Source organism: Amphiura filiformis, chromosome 18, assembly GCF_039555335.1.
Source record: "Amphiura filiformis chromosome 18, Afil_fr2py, whole genome shotgun sequence".
Classification (NCBI taxonomy): Eukaryota; Metazoa; Echinodermata; class Ophiuroidea; order Amphilepidida; family Amphiuridae; genus Amphiura; species Amphiura filiformis.
In genome coordinates, this window is record NC_092645.1 from 55,208,172 (window position 1) to 55,225,355 (window position 17,184).

General features: G+C 40.2%; 1 protein-coding gene across 1 annotated transcript in view; it reads left to right on the plus strand.

Moving 5' to 3' along the window:
- The first annotated feature begins 456 nt into the window (after window positions 1-456).
- LOC140138829 (TNF receptor-associated factor 2-like) overlaps window positions 457-17,184 on the plus strand; it is a 50,673-nt gene continuing 33,945 nt past the window's right edge. Inside the window, exons 1-2 of the mRNA XM_072160600.1 lie at window positions 457-664; window positions 1,696-1,762. Coding sequence (XP_072016701.1) covers window positions 510-664; window positions 1,696-1,762 — 222 coding nt within the window. The 5' untranslated portion in view covers window positions 457-509. The remainder of the gene's footprint in view (window positions 665-1,695; window positions 1,763-17,184) is intronic.

Here is a 17,184-nt window from a genome sequence, read left to right on the forward strand (position 1 = left end):
CTGGCACAACAAGACATTGCCAACTTTTGATTTCTAACATCAAGTGGAGAAGAAGCACCTGGTATTGAACAACCTGTCACCTTGTTATAAAGTGAATTCATGCAGGCACGGGTAGGACATGAATGGGTTGAGACTAGTCCGACGAATAGGACCTGGTTTTTTTCTCAGTTACCAACTATCACTGCTCAGGCTCTGATTGCTCAAGAAAGATTGATCGCGAAAGTCCAGTGACCACCACGCCGTGGTCACTGGACTTTCGCGATTCGTCTTTCTTGCGCCATAGATATGAGATAGTGGTCATAGTCTGAGGTGAATATTGTCTGGGAAATAAGAAAAAAAGGTCCTACACGTCGGACTAGTTGAGACCAGGGGTACCTAGTTTTTGGTCAATTGATGTGTCCTAGTAAGTGTTATATAGCCACCTAACATTTTCTTTTGTATTCTCTATTTTAAAAGGATTAAGTACCTGATACAAAAACATTTCAAGTGGAAGTGAGTGACTATAAGGAATGCCAGGTTACAAGAATGAAGCCCTAATCACTTCCCAGAAGTTTCCTACCCATCTGCAGTGTGTGATTTGCAACCTGCTTTTGAGGTCTCCGGTTCAAACTGTTTGTGGCCACAGATTCTGTGAAACCTGTGTGAAGAAGAAGCTTGAGACAAGGTTTGTTATAAGTTTGGTTTGTCTACACATGTATGTTTCTTAATTTGTGTTTGCCAATTCCAAACTCTTGACTATAAGGCTAATGAAAGTCGATTCCTTGTTTCCCGTTACCCTACTCCGCTCGAAACCAATTGCTGGCCAAATATTTCATTATTTTGAATAAAATGTTGATTTCTAACGAACTTTAACATACAAATAAATAATTGTGGTTTTAAATATATCATAAATCTCTTTCTGTTGATTTTCAGGGATTTTCTTTGCAGTAGGAGCATGGTATATGGTTAATAATGAATTAATAATGAATACCTACTCACTTCTCTGTCCCGCACTTTTTGATCTCATCCCGTAAAAAATATTGTGAAACTTTTGATATAGTTGTACAATCACCTTCATGTGGTTGTAAACTACATCTGTAAACTACAAACTGTGATTTATCACATGTATACATGGGTAGTTATTGGTTTACACCTGTAACAGATGCAATAATGAAATGGTATGAAATAATGAATAATGAAAAATGAAATGGTCACCTACACAGTCATGAAAAATTGTGTAACGGGAAACAAGGAATTGACTTTCATTGGCCTAATGCTTTACGGGGCAACCCAAAATCTGAAATACCCCGGACCGAATCAGACTGACAGTGGATCAGATTTAAAACTGTTCAAAATCTACAGGGCGGACCGATGGGGAATGCATCGTCATCGGATCTGGAATGTTGTTTGGGATGGGTTGGATTGAGTTGGTATTCCTCGGGGAATGCCAGGATCAAAGTTGAAAAACTCTTGCCCCACAGGGCATTAACTCTCACTCTCTTAATATTTGTTTTTTTGTTAATAATTACTGACACATACAACAAAGTACACCCAAACATTCACACCCACCTACTTGTAATCACCGGGAAAACAAGGATTTGATACACAATGGAGTTTTTACTATCCAAATGTGGACACACATTTTTGTTGGTTTTTTTTCACCTTGCCATGGACAAGGTACCATATCTCAAAATTAAATCGATATTTGTTTTTCAGGTCTGAAAATGAGGAGCCGAAGTGTCCAGTATGTCCAGATGAAGAAGGGATTTTTGACAAAGAAAAGGTAAACGGTTTATGTGTGGTTCAAGGATAGAGTTTTGTGATCAGTGACTGCGGAGGTATTACAATTTAGGGGGTACGAGTATAGACTAGGAGCCCAGACGATTTATTCAGCTGAGAAGAGACAAAAGGTTTGATGGTCTGGTTATGTTAGTAATTAGGCCCAAGATTCAATATTCCATGTTGCTGCCGGGTCACAGCCTGTACGGGCAGCCTGCTGGTCACAAAATAGGAGGCCAAAAATACATTTATTCAGCTCAAGAGAGACATGGACAAAACTTGTTGGATATCACTCCCAGGAGGATACTTATCATGCCTATAGCAATGACAGCAATTTTGGCCTGTACGGGGGCCCAGACAGTAGCCCCAAAGGGGCCCGCCCATTTGGTGTTATTCAGCTGAAGAGAGACAAGGATGAATCTTTTTGCATTGGAACTATTACACATTGGGGTGCACAAAAATACCAATGACAGCAACTTTTTCCTGTACGTGGGCCAAGACAGTAACCTCAAAGGGCCCAATGTCCCATAGCTGATTTATTCAGCTGAAGAGAGACATGGATGAATCTTTTTGAATTTGAACTATTACCCATTGGGGATTACAAAAATACAAAATCCTAACCCTAACCCAAGGAAGAAATGGATGAATCTTTTTGCATTGCAACTATTACCCATTGGGGATTACAAAAATACTAATGACACTACATGACAGCAACTTTTTCCTGTACGGGGGCCCAGACAGTAGCTTCAAAGGGCCCGATGCCCCATAACTGGTTATTCAGCTGAAGAGACACATGGATGAATCTTTTTGAATTTGAACTATTAGCCATTGGGGATTACAAAAATACAAAGGACAGCAGCTTTTTCCTGTACGGGGCCCTATACAGTAGCCTCAAGGGGCCCGATATCCCATAACTTCAGCTGAAGACACAAAATACCAATGACAACAACCTTTACCTGTACATGCATGGGCCCAGACAATAGCCTCAAAGGGCCCAATATCCCATAACTTGTTATTCAACTGAAGAAACATAGACACGTGAGTGGATCTTTTTGAATTGGAATTATTGCACATTGAGGTCTAAAAAATACCAATGACAGCAACTTTTTCCTATACGGGGGCCCAGACAGTTGCCTTAAAGGCCCGATGTCACATAAGTGATTTATTCAGCTGAAGAGACACATTGATGAATCTTTTTGCATTAGAACTATTACCCATAATTAGCATGATTAGGGTTTACACACTTTTTCCTGTACATGGACCCAGACAGTAGCCTGAAAGGGCCCGATGTCCCGTAACTGGTTATTCAGCTGAAGAAACACATGGATGAATCTTTTTGTAATGGAAGTATTACCCATTGGGGTTTGTAAAAATACCAATGCCAGCAACTTCTTCCTGTACAGGAGCTCAGACAATAGCCTCAAAGGGCCCGATGTCCCATAACTGGTTTATTCAGCTGAAGAAACACATGGATGAATCTTTTTGCAATGGAACTATTACTCATTGGGGTTTGCAAAAATACCAATGCCTGCAGCAACTAATTTCCTGTACGGGAGCCCAGAAATTCTAACACCCTGTCTGGTATTCCCATCAGAGTTGATATACCAGTGCTGCAGAATGGGCGTCAAGTCTACACTACATCAAAAGTCAGAGCTGAAACATTTTGCCAGACCTTTGCCGCTATAAAATGTTAGCTTCCCCGCACAGAAAAATCTGCTCCTGAAGTTCAGCTTCAGCAACATGCTCAAAGGAAAAGATAAAGCTACTTAGGTCCTGATGAAATCATTACAATTTACAAGCGTCCTGAAGGAATACAGCGCATAACTGGCAAGACCACTTAGTCTGCTGTTTGAGCTTTGCTTCTCCAAGGGAGTTTTTCAAGCCAATGGAAGACTGCATTTTCATCCCTATTTACAAGAGATGCAAAGTCTAATTCATCTATGTACCTCTGCTCTGCATTATCAGCAAGAGCAAGGAGGCTGTTGTACTGAACCAACTTCAGAATTACCTCCTTGAAAACCAACTGATATCAGATAGACAGTTTGGATTTAGGCCATACCACAATATAACTGATATCTTTACCCCGGGTCTTTACCATTCTGACCCAAGAGTGGTCCAACTTCCTGGACAGAGGCAACGACCTGCGTCTGACTGCCCTAGATATCAAAGGAGCATTCAATAATGTCTGTCATAATGGAGTTTGATCATGGCAAAAGGAGTATCCGGCAAGCTGCTCATCTGGATTAGTAGCTACCTGACAGATCATTCCATCAAAGTTGTCTGTATCTGGCCATCATATCCTCCATTAGAGGTCAATATTGAACCCAATTTTATTCCCTGTCTTCATTGATGACCTGGGGGATGAGTGTGAAACCCAATTCTACATCTACGCAGATGATTCCACCTTGTTTTGTGAGGTTACATCTAGAGACAACCCGGCTAGCCTAAACAGAGACCTGGAGAAAATGAGGATCTGGGCAGATAGACATGACAGACGAATGGTAACCTTCGAGATATCGAAACATAAGGCAATGGCAATATCAAGAAAGAGGAATCCAACCAAGATAAATATTCTGTTTGGTACCACCACACTGGGTGAGAAGGAGGAGCTGGAGATCCTTGGAGTCACAGTCGACAGCAAGCTGACCTGGACAAAGCACAATTCTAACGTCTCATACAGAGCAGGACGCTCTGAGGAGAGTTGCAAATAAACTTGATGTCAGGGAGGCTTAAGAGGCAGAGCAACTGTTTACAAGGCTAAAGTTTGCAGTGTGATGGAATATGCCTCACTGTCTAAGATGAGTGCCAGCACACACACTCTAGGATTACTAGACTCTATCCAGAGAGGAAGGACCTTGAATCATAAGCGTGAGCGAAGAGGAAGCAAGTACAGAGCTGAACATCACATCTCTCCATCAAAAACGTCAAGTGGCTGCAACAACAGTCCTTTATAAAATGCACACCAGCTTGTTCCCACCAGATCTGAAGGCACAGCTACCAAAGTCATTTGTAGACAGAAGGGCTACCCGCTCAAGCCTGTCCATACCTTGCCATGCTCTCAAAGTACCAGTTTCTAGAACCATACCTACTGGCAGGACCTTCATCCACACTTCAGTTCACGTTTTGGAATAGCCTACCAGATGGGGTAGACGGAGACATATCTGACAACGCAGCACTATCCTTCAAGAGCAGCGTGCATAAGGATCTTATTTCACATGTCTGATGCTTTACCCTTCACCAGGGGCTATTTTAACGTGCCTCACTGTCACGTACGTGACGAGATAAAATATTCGTGCAGTGACAATTAACCATCCGTGTAGATATGCTTTAATAGTAGACAATTCTTAGCCTTTCTTACGGTCATATTCAGGTAAAAATGTCATTTTTTTAATTTTTGAAACGCAATCTACTTCATCAACACTTTTATCTCATTGCACGAACGTGACGGTGAGGCACGTTAAAATAGCCCCTGCCCTTCACACTTGTTGTTCCTAAGCTACGGTGAACCACTGATTGGCAAATGTGGTTTTCTTTTATATAGTGCCTATATAATCGAGTGCCTTGAAATGTGTCACTCTTCATGGGCTATTGTTCACTTTAGTATTTAAACACCATTAAAAATGTTTTTCAACCAAAGAGACACACAGATCTTTTTGAATTGGAACTATTGCATATTGGGGTTTACAAAAATACCAATGACAGCAACTTTTTCCTATTCGGGGACCCAGACAGTAGCCTCAAAGGGACCGATGTCCTATAACTTGTCAATATGCAATAGTTTCTATTCAAAAAGATCCATCCATGTGTCTATTTGGCTGAATAACCAGATTGGGACATCAAACCCTCTGAGGCTACTGTCTGGGCCCCCGTACAGGAAAAAGTTGCTATCCTTGGTATTTTTGCATGTAGACCCCAATGTACAATAGTTCCAATTCAATAAGATCCATCCATATGTCTCTACAGCTGAGTAACCAGTTATGGGATATCGGGCCCATTGAGGCTACCGTCTGGGCCCCCGTACAGGAAAAGGTTGGTGTCATTGGTATTTTTGTATACCCAATGGGTAATAGTTACAATTCAAAAGATTCATTCATGTGTCTCTTCAGCTGAATGGGTTGTTCATTGGTAGATCACCAGCGCGGTCATCTTCTTAATTTCACCTTTTAATAAGATAAGCACTACTGGTGTAGTTCTCTCTTGGAAGATGACACAATTGGACAAGTCAGTTATGGGACTTTGGGCCCTTTGGAAAATTGGAAAAATCAGTTATGGGACATTGGGCCCTTTGGAAAATTGGAAAAATCAGTTATGGGACATTGGGCCCTTTGAGGCTACTGTCTGGGCCCCTGCACAGGAAAAAATTGCTGTCATTGGTATTTTTGTGCACCCCAATGTCAATCAATCAATCCCTGAAACTTATATAGCGCCTAAAACCAAGAAAACTTGCACTAAGGCGCTGGACACATACAAAGAACATCATATGCAAACAAATGAAAAGAAATACATACATAATATCAATTCAAAATGTGTAATAGTTCCAATGCAAAAATATTTATGCATGTCTTCCTTCAGCTCAAGGCATTAGCCAGGATTTGAAAGTAGGGTGTCCAAAGTACAAAAAGTAAAGCGAAGTGAGCGAAGTTAACGAAGGCCCACTGGGGGGGGGGTCCAGGGGCGCTTTAGGCCCCTGGCGGGGATCAGGGGCAGCGCCCAAAGCTCCTGGATTTGAGCAATTTGAAGGGCCCAGGAGAGGCTTTTTAGACATAAAAATCCAACTATTTGTATTAAAGCAATTTGCATCAATACCATTCAAAACTTACTTTTCTTGACTTACTAAGGTAGGGACTGGTTCCTGGGAATTCGAGTCCCGCCATGCCCGGATACCCGAAATTTCAAAAAAAAAAAAAAGTTATTTTTTTTTTTGGGGTTTGTAGTGTTCCTGGACCTAGACCTAAATGCTAGGATCATTCATGGTTGACCTAAAAAAAAAAAAAAAAAAAAAAATTTGCATGATGTTTTGTGTTTTTAATATGAAAATTGATAGTTTGTATTCATGTCATACTATATTAATGATATCAAAATGCATTGAATTTGAATGCATTTTGATATCATTGATAGAGTATGACATGAATACAAACTATCAATTTTCATATTAAAACACAAAACATCATGCAAATTTTTTTTTTTTTTTTTTTTTAAGGTCAACCATGAATGATCCTAGCATTTAGGTCTAGGTCCGGGGACACTACAAAACCGGAAAAAAAAAACTTAAAAAAAAAAAAAAAAAAAAAATTTTTGTTTTGTTTTTTTTTTTTGCAATTTCCTAGGCCGTCCTAGGCCGTCCATTTTCGTGACAGGGCGTCCAAATGACGGCCGGACGGGTCTCTAGCTAAAGCCTTGCTTCAGCTGAATAACCTGTTATGGGACATCGAGGTGTTTGAGGCTACTGTCTGGGCCCCTGCTGAACAAAATGCTGTCATTGGTATGTGTAATAGTTCCAATGCAAAAGATTTATGCATGTCTTCCTTTAGCTGAATAACCAGTTATAGGGCATCAGGCTCTTTCAGGCTACTGTCTGGGCCCTTGTACAGGAAAAAGTTGCTGTCATTTTATTTGTAAACCCCAATGGGTAATAGTTCCAATGCAAAAAGATTCAACCATGTCTCTCTTTAGCTGAATAAATCAGTTATTGGACATTGGGTCCTTTGAGGCTACTGTCTGGGCCCCCGAACAGAAAAAAGTTGCTGTCATTGGTATTTTTGTGCACCACAATGTGTAATAGTTACAATGCAAAAAGATTCAGCCATTTTTTCCTTCAGCTGAATAAATGGGCAATCGGGCCCCTTGAGGCTACTGTCTGGGCCCCGTACAGGAAAAAGTTGCTGTCATTTGTATTTTTTTGTAAACCCCAATGGGTAATAGTTCCAATGCAAAAAGATTCATCCATGTCTCTCTTCAGCTGAATAAATCAGCTATGGGACATTGGGCCCTTTGAGGCTACTGTCTGGGCCCCCGTGCAGGAAAAAGTTGCTGTCATTGGTATTTTTGTGCACCCCAATGTGTAATAGTTCCAATGCAAAAAGATTCGTCCTTGTCTCTCTTCAGCTGAATAACACCATATGAGCGGGCCCCTTTGGGGCTACTGTCTGAGCCCCCGTACAGGCCAAAATTGCTGTCATTGCTATAGGCATGATAAGTATCCTCCTGGGAGTGATATCCAACAAGTTTTGTCCATGTCTCTCTTGAGCTGAATAAATGCATTTTTTGGCCCCCTATTTTGTGACCCCAGGCTGCCTGTACAGGCTGTGACCCGGCAGCAATATGGAATATTGAATCTTGGGCCTATACTAACATAACCAGGCCATCAAACCTTCTCAGCTGAATAAATCGTCTGGGCTCCTAGTCTAGTAGTTTCGATTAAATGGTTACAGCAACATTGTGTGTTTGTTGTGTTATCTATATGAGGCATGGGGAAGTGAATAGGAAGCATTATGTGCCAAGTGTTCATTTAATTGAATTTGGCAAAAGTCAAATAAAGTGGTATAAGAATTTCACAATTCACAACATTCATGTCTCTGTATCAGTCACAGGCATTCTCCTTTCAGAATCGATTCTGTGATTCTCGTCGAAATCTAGGCCTTGTGTAGAGATGCTACTTTTTTGGCTTTGTGGTTTTGATACATTTTTTGCTTGCTACCTTATTCGGCACAAGAAGGGGGACAAGCGAGACCTAAAGAATCTATCAGTCTCCTCTCAAACTTGTCAAGCAAGGATACTAACAAACCGAATAGAAAGCATCCTAGACAGCAATCTACCAAGGGAACAGGCAGGCTTCAGGAAAGGTTTTTCAACCATATGGACCACATCCACACCATCAACCAACTACAGGAGAAATGCCAGAAGTACAACATTCCATTATGCATAGATTTTATAGATTATGATCCAGGCATTTGATTCTGTTGAAACCAGCTCATTTTTGAATGCACTTAAAGACCAAGGAATCAACAACACATACCTGAAGATCTTCTAAGACATCTATTAAGTTGCTACAACATGGTCAAAATGCACAAAGACAGAGACAGAATTATGATAAAGACGGGATTGCACCAGGGAGACACTATTTCGCCAAAAATAATCAACATATAAATATAGAGAGCACATGAGTCACTTATGCTTTGCAAATGACATTGTCACTATAGGACAACCTCAATGAACTTGAGACAATGCTGCAAGAGTTGGACGAGGCAAGCAGAGTAACCAGACTAAAAATGAATATGAAGAAAACAAATATTATGACAGGAACAGCAACAGTCCCTAAGATAGTGCAAGTAAAAGGGGCTGAAATTGAGCAGGTCGAGGAATATGTATACCTTAGACAAGGCAACTCTCTCAATCGAGAAAAACCAAGACTCTGAAATTCAAAGGAGAATTAAAGCTGGGTGGCAAGCCTTTGGAAGATATACAGCACCATCACACAAATGGTAATCTCCCAATGCCTAAAAGAAAGGTTTACAACCAATGCATCCTCCCATTGATACACCAGTGTAATTCAAATGTTGCGATATTTTTGCTGAACAAATTAATCTGCAAGAAATTTTCTGTACATAAACATTTCAAGAGGTATAAAAATCTCAACTTTTTTGAGAAAAGTGGGGGGATGAGGCATTGGATCATAAAATGCCCTTTTAAACTGATGGTGATTTTGGACAAAATGACCCCAGATTACTGTAGATGACTGTTGACCAAATCAATGTAAACATTTATTCGGTTATTATTGATACAGAGACCCCGGTACAAAGAGTTATTTATTTTATTGATTTGTCAAATAAACGCCCCCGCGGGCGTTACATTTTCCCAAGGGGGGGCGTTTATTCAAGGTCAATTTTAGAACGATAATTCCCGTTAAAATCATTTAGATAAACTAAAAACACACGCTAAAATGATGAACTATGAACTAGAAACACTGACTTCTGGCTCCTTTCTGGGTTTCTGATCCAGATTTTCGCCAATTATTGACGCTATTATGGACCATGTGCGCAACTTGGTAAGCTTACTACACAAGATAGCATGGAAATATCTGCATTTTTGAAACATCTTGGTTGAAAAAAGTGGCGGGGGGCGTTTATTTGAGGGGGGCGACTATTTGACTAAATACGGTATTTACAAATATCAGGCGGCTGCTAAATTACCCCAGACAAGAAGAATTTTATAAGAGTGTTGATAAGAAGCAGATGATTTGACAGCTCCACAATATATGTGCCACACATGATAATAATTATAAGTACTAGTATATCTGCTTACAAAGTGCAAATTCATGGTGAATTTTCACAGCAGACCCACTGTGCATGTAGTTTCTCTATTTAGGGACGCACCATTAGATATTATCGCCCTATCGGGGGCTAGAGAGGTAGGGTCAGGCAGATGAAGACGGCAGATTATTATTTTTTTCACTGCCTTTGGAGGCAAAATTTTTTTTAAGCCATCTTCGGCGGCAAAGTTGTCTTTTTTCAATTTTAATGTGTACCTTTATACAGAGCTAGGTAGGGAAAAACAATTTTTTTTACTCATCAGTGAGGCAAAAATTTTTTTTTTACATGTACTCATCAAGGAGGCAAAATTTTTTTTTTACTCATCAAGGAGGCAAAAATTTTTCTTTTCAAAATACTCCCTAGCCTCCCTGATAATATCTAATGGTGTGTTCCTTAAAGTCTATGATTTCACTATCTCATCAATATCATGTCTAGTGTTCGACAGATGGCTTACACTAAGTATAGCGAGAAATATGTGGGGGATTTTTCCATCGATGAAATAGGTTTTAAAGATACACTGAAGTGTGGTAACTCGGGCCAGAAGTCCCGGGGAGGGGGGTACTCAGTACAAATGACCATACGGGGACGTGCCGCAAACATGGGTAGCATTTTCAGCCTTTTGGTATATCAATGACCCCTTTTTCAAAGCCTATTTTGGTATATGAATGGGTCCTTTTTTCAAAATAGCCCAATTTTTCCCTAATCTAGCCAAAATTTTCAAAATTTTCCCAAAATTTGTAAAAACTAAGACAATTTGGGTTAAATTTGGCCAAAAATTTTGCCTTTTGGTATATCAATGGGTCCAAATTTCTTGAAAAAGTGGTATATTTATGGGTCCACTTTCAAATTCTCAGCGGCACGTCCCTACCAAAACCAAACTTGAGTACCCCGGCCAGAAGTATGAGGCAATATTCCATTAGGGAGGATTGAGCAACTCTTGTTGGGGGACTTACGGGGAAAAGCATTTTTTCTTTGGAACCATTTTGTCTAATACCCATTTTGTCTAATACCCATTTCATCTAATACCCATTTCATCATAATGCATTATGTCCAATAACCATGTAGTCTAATAACCAATAAGTCTAAACTGAATTTTTTGGACATTAATAAACAATACATGTAATAATTCTACTGAGAATTCCTGGGAATAATGCATAAGATTTAGTATGTTTGTTTATGCACATGCTCGTCTCTGTAGATGTGCTTGGCTCATTTATTTATAATAGCTGGTAACCAGTAGACTTAGACGAAATGGTAATTTTTTAAGATGAATTGTACTATTAGACTAACTGGTTATTAGATTACACATGTAGGATTGATTATTGGACCTGACTGTTATTAGACCAAATGGTTATTAGACCAAATTGTTATTTTAAAGATTTTACACCAAATGGTTATTAATATTAGACATTATGGTTAATAGATAGATATACTGGTTATTGGACCAAACAATATTAAATGGACATTAGAATGTTTTATGATTATTAGACAAAGTGGTATTAGCCTCTTTAGTAAATAGTCAAATTGAATATAGACTAAATTGTAATTAAACAAAATGGTATTAGACCAAATTGCAATACACATTCCCATTCTGCCTAGCTGTGCCTGTAACGGAATATTCTACACTTATATACAATTCATATTAGGAGCTGTGCAATATTTATTGTAACCCTGGGTTGATGAATTTTCAAAATGTTCTTTGATATGCCCTAAAACCCCTGACCCCCCACCCCCATTTTTGATGTCCCAAAAATGTTCCCCTCTTTTACACATGCAAGATTTTAGGGAAACCAAATATAAAACCGTAAATTGCCTTATCATATAATGTGAGTGCAGCGGGCAGGAAATTTTGCATTTGTTCCAAACATTTCAGTTCCTAAACCTTTTTTTCCCAGTTTTTTCCAGTCTTAGTGTTATACAGAATTGGGTGGGAGTCTGGAGATTTTTTTAAACTCATCAGTGAGGCAATTTTTTTTTTCTGTCTCATGTATAGTGAGCATAGTTTTTTTTCCAAAAAATTCCCATGCCCCCCTGGAAATCAAATGGTGCACCCCTTATATGCCATGGGATATGACTTAGTTTTAGTGCATGTATAATCATATCTGTTTTGAAACCATGCAACGATCAAGTGATCAAGTTCTAGCAAAATGCCTGCCTGTACAATTCACAGTGTTGTTCTTTTGTTGTGTAAACAACTTTATACACCCACAGTTTAGTCATAGTAACCGAATAACAACAAGTTCAGCAAGGTTTATGAGATTAGCAGTATTATTCTTGGGGATTTAGAGTAAATAGGAATATTTGCCTTTCCAAACACTTTATTATAATACATGGAGTGCAATTTTACAATTTCTAAACCTAGGAAGACAAACAATTTTTAAGTCCTGTATTAAACCATTAATTTTACTTTTCTTTCAAACGCCATCATAGAAAAAAAAATTATAAAAAATGAAAGAAAGAAAGAAATGGGAACTTAAAATCCAGGAAATGGGCTATTAAAGCACATCAAAGAAAAAAACCCTTTTCTATTCTAGTTGATGACCCCGGGGGGCACTTCAATATGAAATGGATATAGGTGTAGGGCTGGCACTTTCGCACTAAGGGGCATTCGGTGAGAGCAAATTGTAAAAATAAATATGGGGTCATTGGGTGAGAGCATGATTTTTGGCATTCGGTGAGAGCAAAATGTAAAAAATATGGGGTCATTGGGTGAGAACATGACTTTATTTTAATTGAAATTTTTGGGTGAGAGCCGAAACAGCGCCACAAAAACCTCGAAAATCAAATTTCTAGTTCAAAATGGTAAATAAGTAACAAAATCAGTGATAAATGAAAGTTGCAGTTCAAATTGAACTTGTAAGGGTCTTTGTGTGGCAGATCAAATGGAAAAATAGGGGTCTTCGGGTGACAGAGCATTTGTTAAGTAAAAAAATATGGGTCTTTGGGTGCACTTGACGCTGAAAAGGGGGTCTTAACAGCCCTACATACGCGTCACCTCCAAAGTTGGAGTGCCCCCGGGTTGATGACATCAACTGTTAAATATTCATGAACTATGAAATGCAATCCATGTGTGGGATGTTGGCCTATTTACATTTCGATGCTGATGTAACCCAGCATGATATGTTAAAGGGTGCAATTCCCTTTAAAAAATATTTAGTTAAGTTTAGCCAACCCCCTTTAAAGTTGAAGAAATTTTGATACAAAAATTAGTATATTTTTTTTATCAGAATCAAGCTATATGTGATCAAGTTCTGCAATATCATTTCAATATGCTACTCAATTTGGCCCAAGAGTATATCTGTATGCCTAATAACAAAATGTTGGCAAGAATGAATGCTCTAGGCCCCAAGCCTGGATGTGAGCCTCCAACTTTACATGCAAGTCATATTTCTAGGAGGTTGTGCAATAATTATATGTGTTGGGAGGGAGTTCTCAAAAATGGTCTGCCAAAAAGTGCTCATCGCATCCCCTATTTAGATTACCCCCCATTTCGACATGCCAACAAATAATTACCCCATTGCATCTGTAATTTACGCATGCCAAAGTCTGGGGAACCCAAATTTCTTTGATGTGAGTGCAGCGAGCTGGAAACTTTGCACATTTGAATGTTGGGTGGGTCCAAGGCAATTCAATAAAAGTCTCACTGCATGGATACATACAATGTATCCTTAACCCTTGGGGTTTTTGCCTGAGGTGGCCTGTGTGTTTCCAGCTTCCACACTGCTGAAGTGGAGGTACCCTTACCTAAAAAACTAGCATTCCCTAGCACTCACTAGGCATTCCATTGAATGGTAAAGAACCAGTAATGAATGCCTAAATGGTGAATGCCTCCAATACTGTAACATTGAGTTAATAGGCGGTTGTTAGCACTCAACCGCCTGTTTGCTAGCCCTCAACCGCTTATAGTGGTTCATAAGTGGTTCATAAGCCATTTTGTCTAATACCCATTTCGTCTAATACCCATTTTGTCTAATACCCATTTCGTCTAATACCCATTTTGTCTAATACCCATTTTGTCTAATACCCATTTTGTCTAATACCCATTTTGTCTAATACTCATTTGGGTGGGTGGGTCCAAGGCAATTCAATAAAAGTCTCACTGCATGGATACATACAATGTATCCTTAACCCTTGGGGTTTTTGCCTGAGGTGGCCTGTGTGTTTCCAGCTTCCACACTGCTGAAGTGGAGGTATAGTCTCCTCTACAGCCAGTTTGGTTACGCTCCCTCCACACAAACAGTCTGCCAATGACCATGTATACTTCGTTTCTGATTAGCCAAGAGGGGGACAATGCAAAGTCTATGAGAACCTGATCAGGAGCGATGCATCCAGGAACTTGATTGCCAGTGGGTTGAACTCCTGGCAGAATAATCAGATACGCGAACAGCACCTGTCATGGAAAAAGTGTTAGCCAATCAAAAAGAACTTGTCCATTATCATTGGCAGGCTGTTTGTGTGGAGGGAGCGGAACCAAACTGGCTGCTGTGGAGCCCGGCTGTGGAGAGTAAAGGGGAGGCACCCTTTAGGTGGTCGTTTTCACTGGTGTTTATGTTACATGTACTGGGAACAAATACACTATTTTGGGGCATAATTGCCCAATTTTAGGAAAATTGCCTAATTTTAGGAAAATTTTCTGAATTTTGCCCTCCCCCATTTTCCTGGTGGCATGCCACTAAAGAAGTGGTGGGCTAAAGATGGCCTGAATTTCCTGCATCTGCACAGCTGAAGGCGAAAAGCCCAGTTTCAAAATGTATGAATAAATTCTAATAAAGTGGCACCCACATCCCTTCTGACACCATGTTGCTGGGATGTGGGTTCTACATACATAGATTAGTAGAATGATTGACTATCTTGTGAAATCAGTCCTTAAGGGATGGGGCAATTTATTTTTAAATTGTGGGAGGATTTTGGCATGTTTGCTGTGATTGTTTGCCTAGCAATATCGACAACAAGTACACAATTGATGGTGCATATCAAGGACCAAACTCTATAGATTTATATTTGAGCATGATCACTTCTGTAAGGTCATGGGAAATTATGTAAATCAGCTTTTATATTTGATGTTGCATATCGTCAATGGCTACTGGGGAAGAGGAACATGTTGTTCCGACTAGGCACAGCTGTAATGACGCAGAGTGTACTGCCGACAATCCTGAGCATGAAAGGAGCAGCATGAACCTGAGAAAACATCAAGTCATAGGAACATGGAATGTTCAAGGTATGACTGCTGGGAAGCTGGAGATCGTTACAAAAAGAATGGGAGAGCAACACATTTGTGTTCTGGGCATCTCGGAAACATGGTGGCTCAACCAAGGACGTTTTACCACAGACAACGGATACACAGTGATTTATTCAGGCAAAGATGAAGGAAAGCGGGAGTTCGGAGTTGGTTTTATCTTGGACAGGAATACAGCTAGATCCTTCCTGGGCTTCAACCCAATCAGCGACAGAATCATCTCTCTCAGACTGCATGGTCACCCTTTCAACATATCAATTGTCCAGGTTTATGCACCAACATCCACTGCATCTGATGAAGTGATGGAAAACTTTTATGGTCAGCTCCAAGATGTCCTGGATAAGATTCCAAGCAAAGATATGCTTATCATCTTGGGAGACTGGAAAAAATAAAAGTTGGCAAGTCTGACATCAAATCAAGGTCAATTGGAAAGTTTGGATTGGGAGAAAGAAACGATCGTAGAGACAGTTTGGAAGAGTTTTGTCAGGCAAACGACCTGATTGTTGGAAACACCCTCTTTCAGCAACACCCTCGCAGACTATGGACTTGGAGGAGCCCTGGCGGAAATGTGAAAAATCAGATTGATTATATTTTGCTTAAAAGAAGATGGCGCTCTTCATTGTTCAGTGTACGAACCAGACCAGGAGCAGACTGCGGCAGTGACCACCAGCTACTTGTCGCACGGATGAAGCTGAAACTTAAAGCAAAGAAGCGAGTGACACCACCAATGAGATTTGATGTGGACAAAATCCCAGAGCAATACACAGTTAGCGTGGGGAACCGTTTTGAGGCACTTCTTCGAACGGATGAGGAAGAAATCTCTCCAAACGAATTGTGGGAAGAAATGAAGGAAGCAGTGCTAAGTGCAGCAGAGGAAAACATCACAAAGAAGAAGAAAAAGAAGCAGCCCTGGATATCTAAGAAGACAATAGAGCTTGCTGATAAGAGACAGGAAGCCAGAAAAAGAGGAGACATGTCAGAATGGAGGAAACAACACAGAGAAGTAACAAAAGCAGTCAGAGCTGATCAACGAGACTTTGTTGAGAGGAAATGTGAGGATATGGAAAGAGCAGGAAATTAAACGACTCCAAGAAGGTGTTTGCTTTGGTAAAGGAACTGACTCAAAAAACTTCAGCAAGATCTGATGTCATAAATGATAGAAATGGCACCACGCTCACAGAGAGTGAAGACATCAAGACCCGATGGGCAGAATACTGTACTGAGCTTTATGAACAGAAAGCAGAAGAGGAACCCACCATCAATGTTTCAGGTAAAATTGACCCTGAACCACCACCCCTGCTGGATGAAGTTCGTAAATCAATGAAGGAGATAAAAAATGGGAAATCACCAGGCTGTGATGAGATTCCAGGTGAACTGTGGAAGGCATCTGGTGAGCAAGGTGTGATCATCATGTGGAAGCTATGTGACAAAATCTGGAGGGATACGGAATGGCCTAAGGACTGGAAGAGAGCAGTATTTATCCCGATACCAAAGAAAGGAAATATCGAAGAGTGCTCAAACCATCGAACCATCAGCCTAATTGGTCATGCCAGCAAGATTCTTCTCAAGATCATCAACAACAGAATGAGACAGAGGCTCGAGACCGAGATAGCAGACGAACAGGCCGGGTTTAGAGCAGGAAGAGGCACCAGGGATCAAATTGTCAATATGCAAAATATCATTGAAAATGCAGAGGACATTCCATCCCACTCTACCTTTGTTTCATCGATTACAGCAAGGCTTTTGACTGTGTCAACTATCAAGACCTATGGAACATCATGCGGGATATGGAATTCCCGGTCACGTGGTGAAGCTCATCAGCACGCTATACTAGGATCAGGAATCTTCAGTCAGGACGAGTAGAGGTGACTCAGAGTGGTT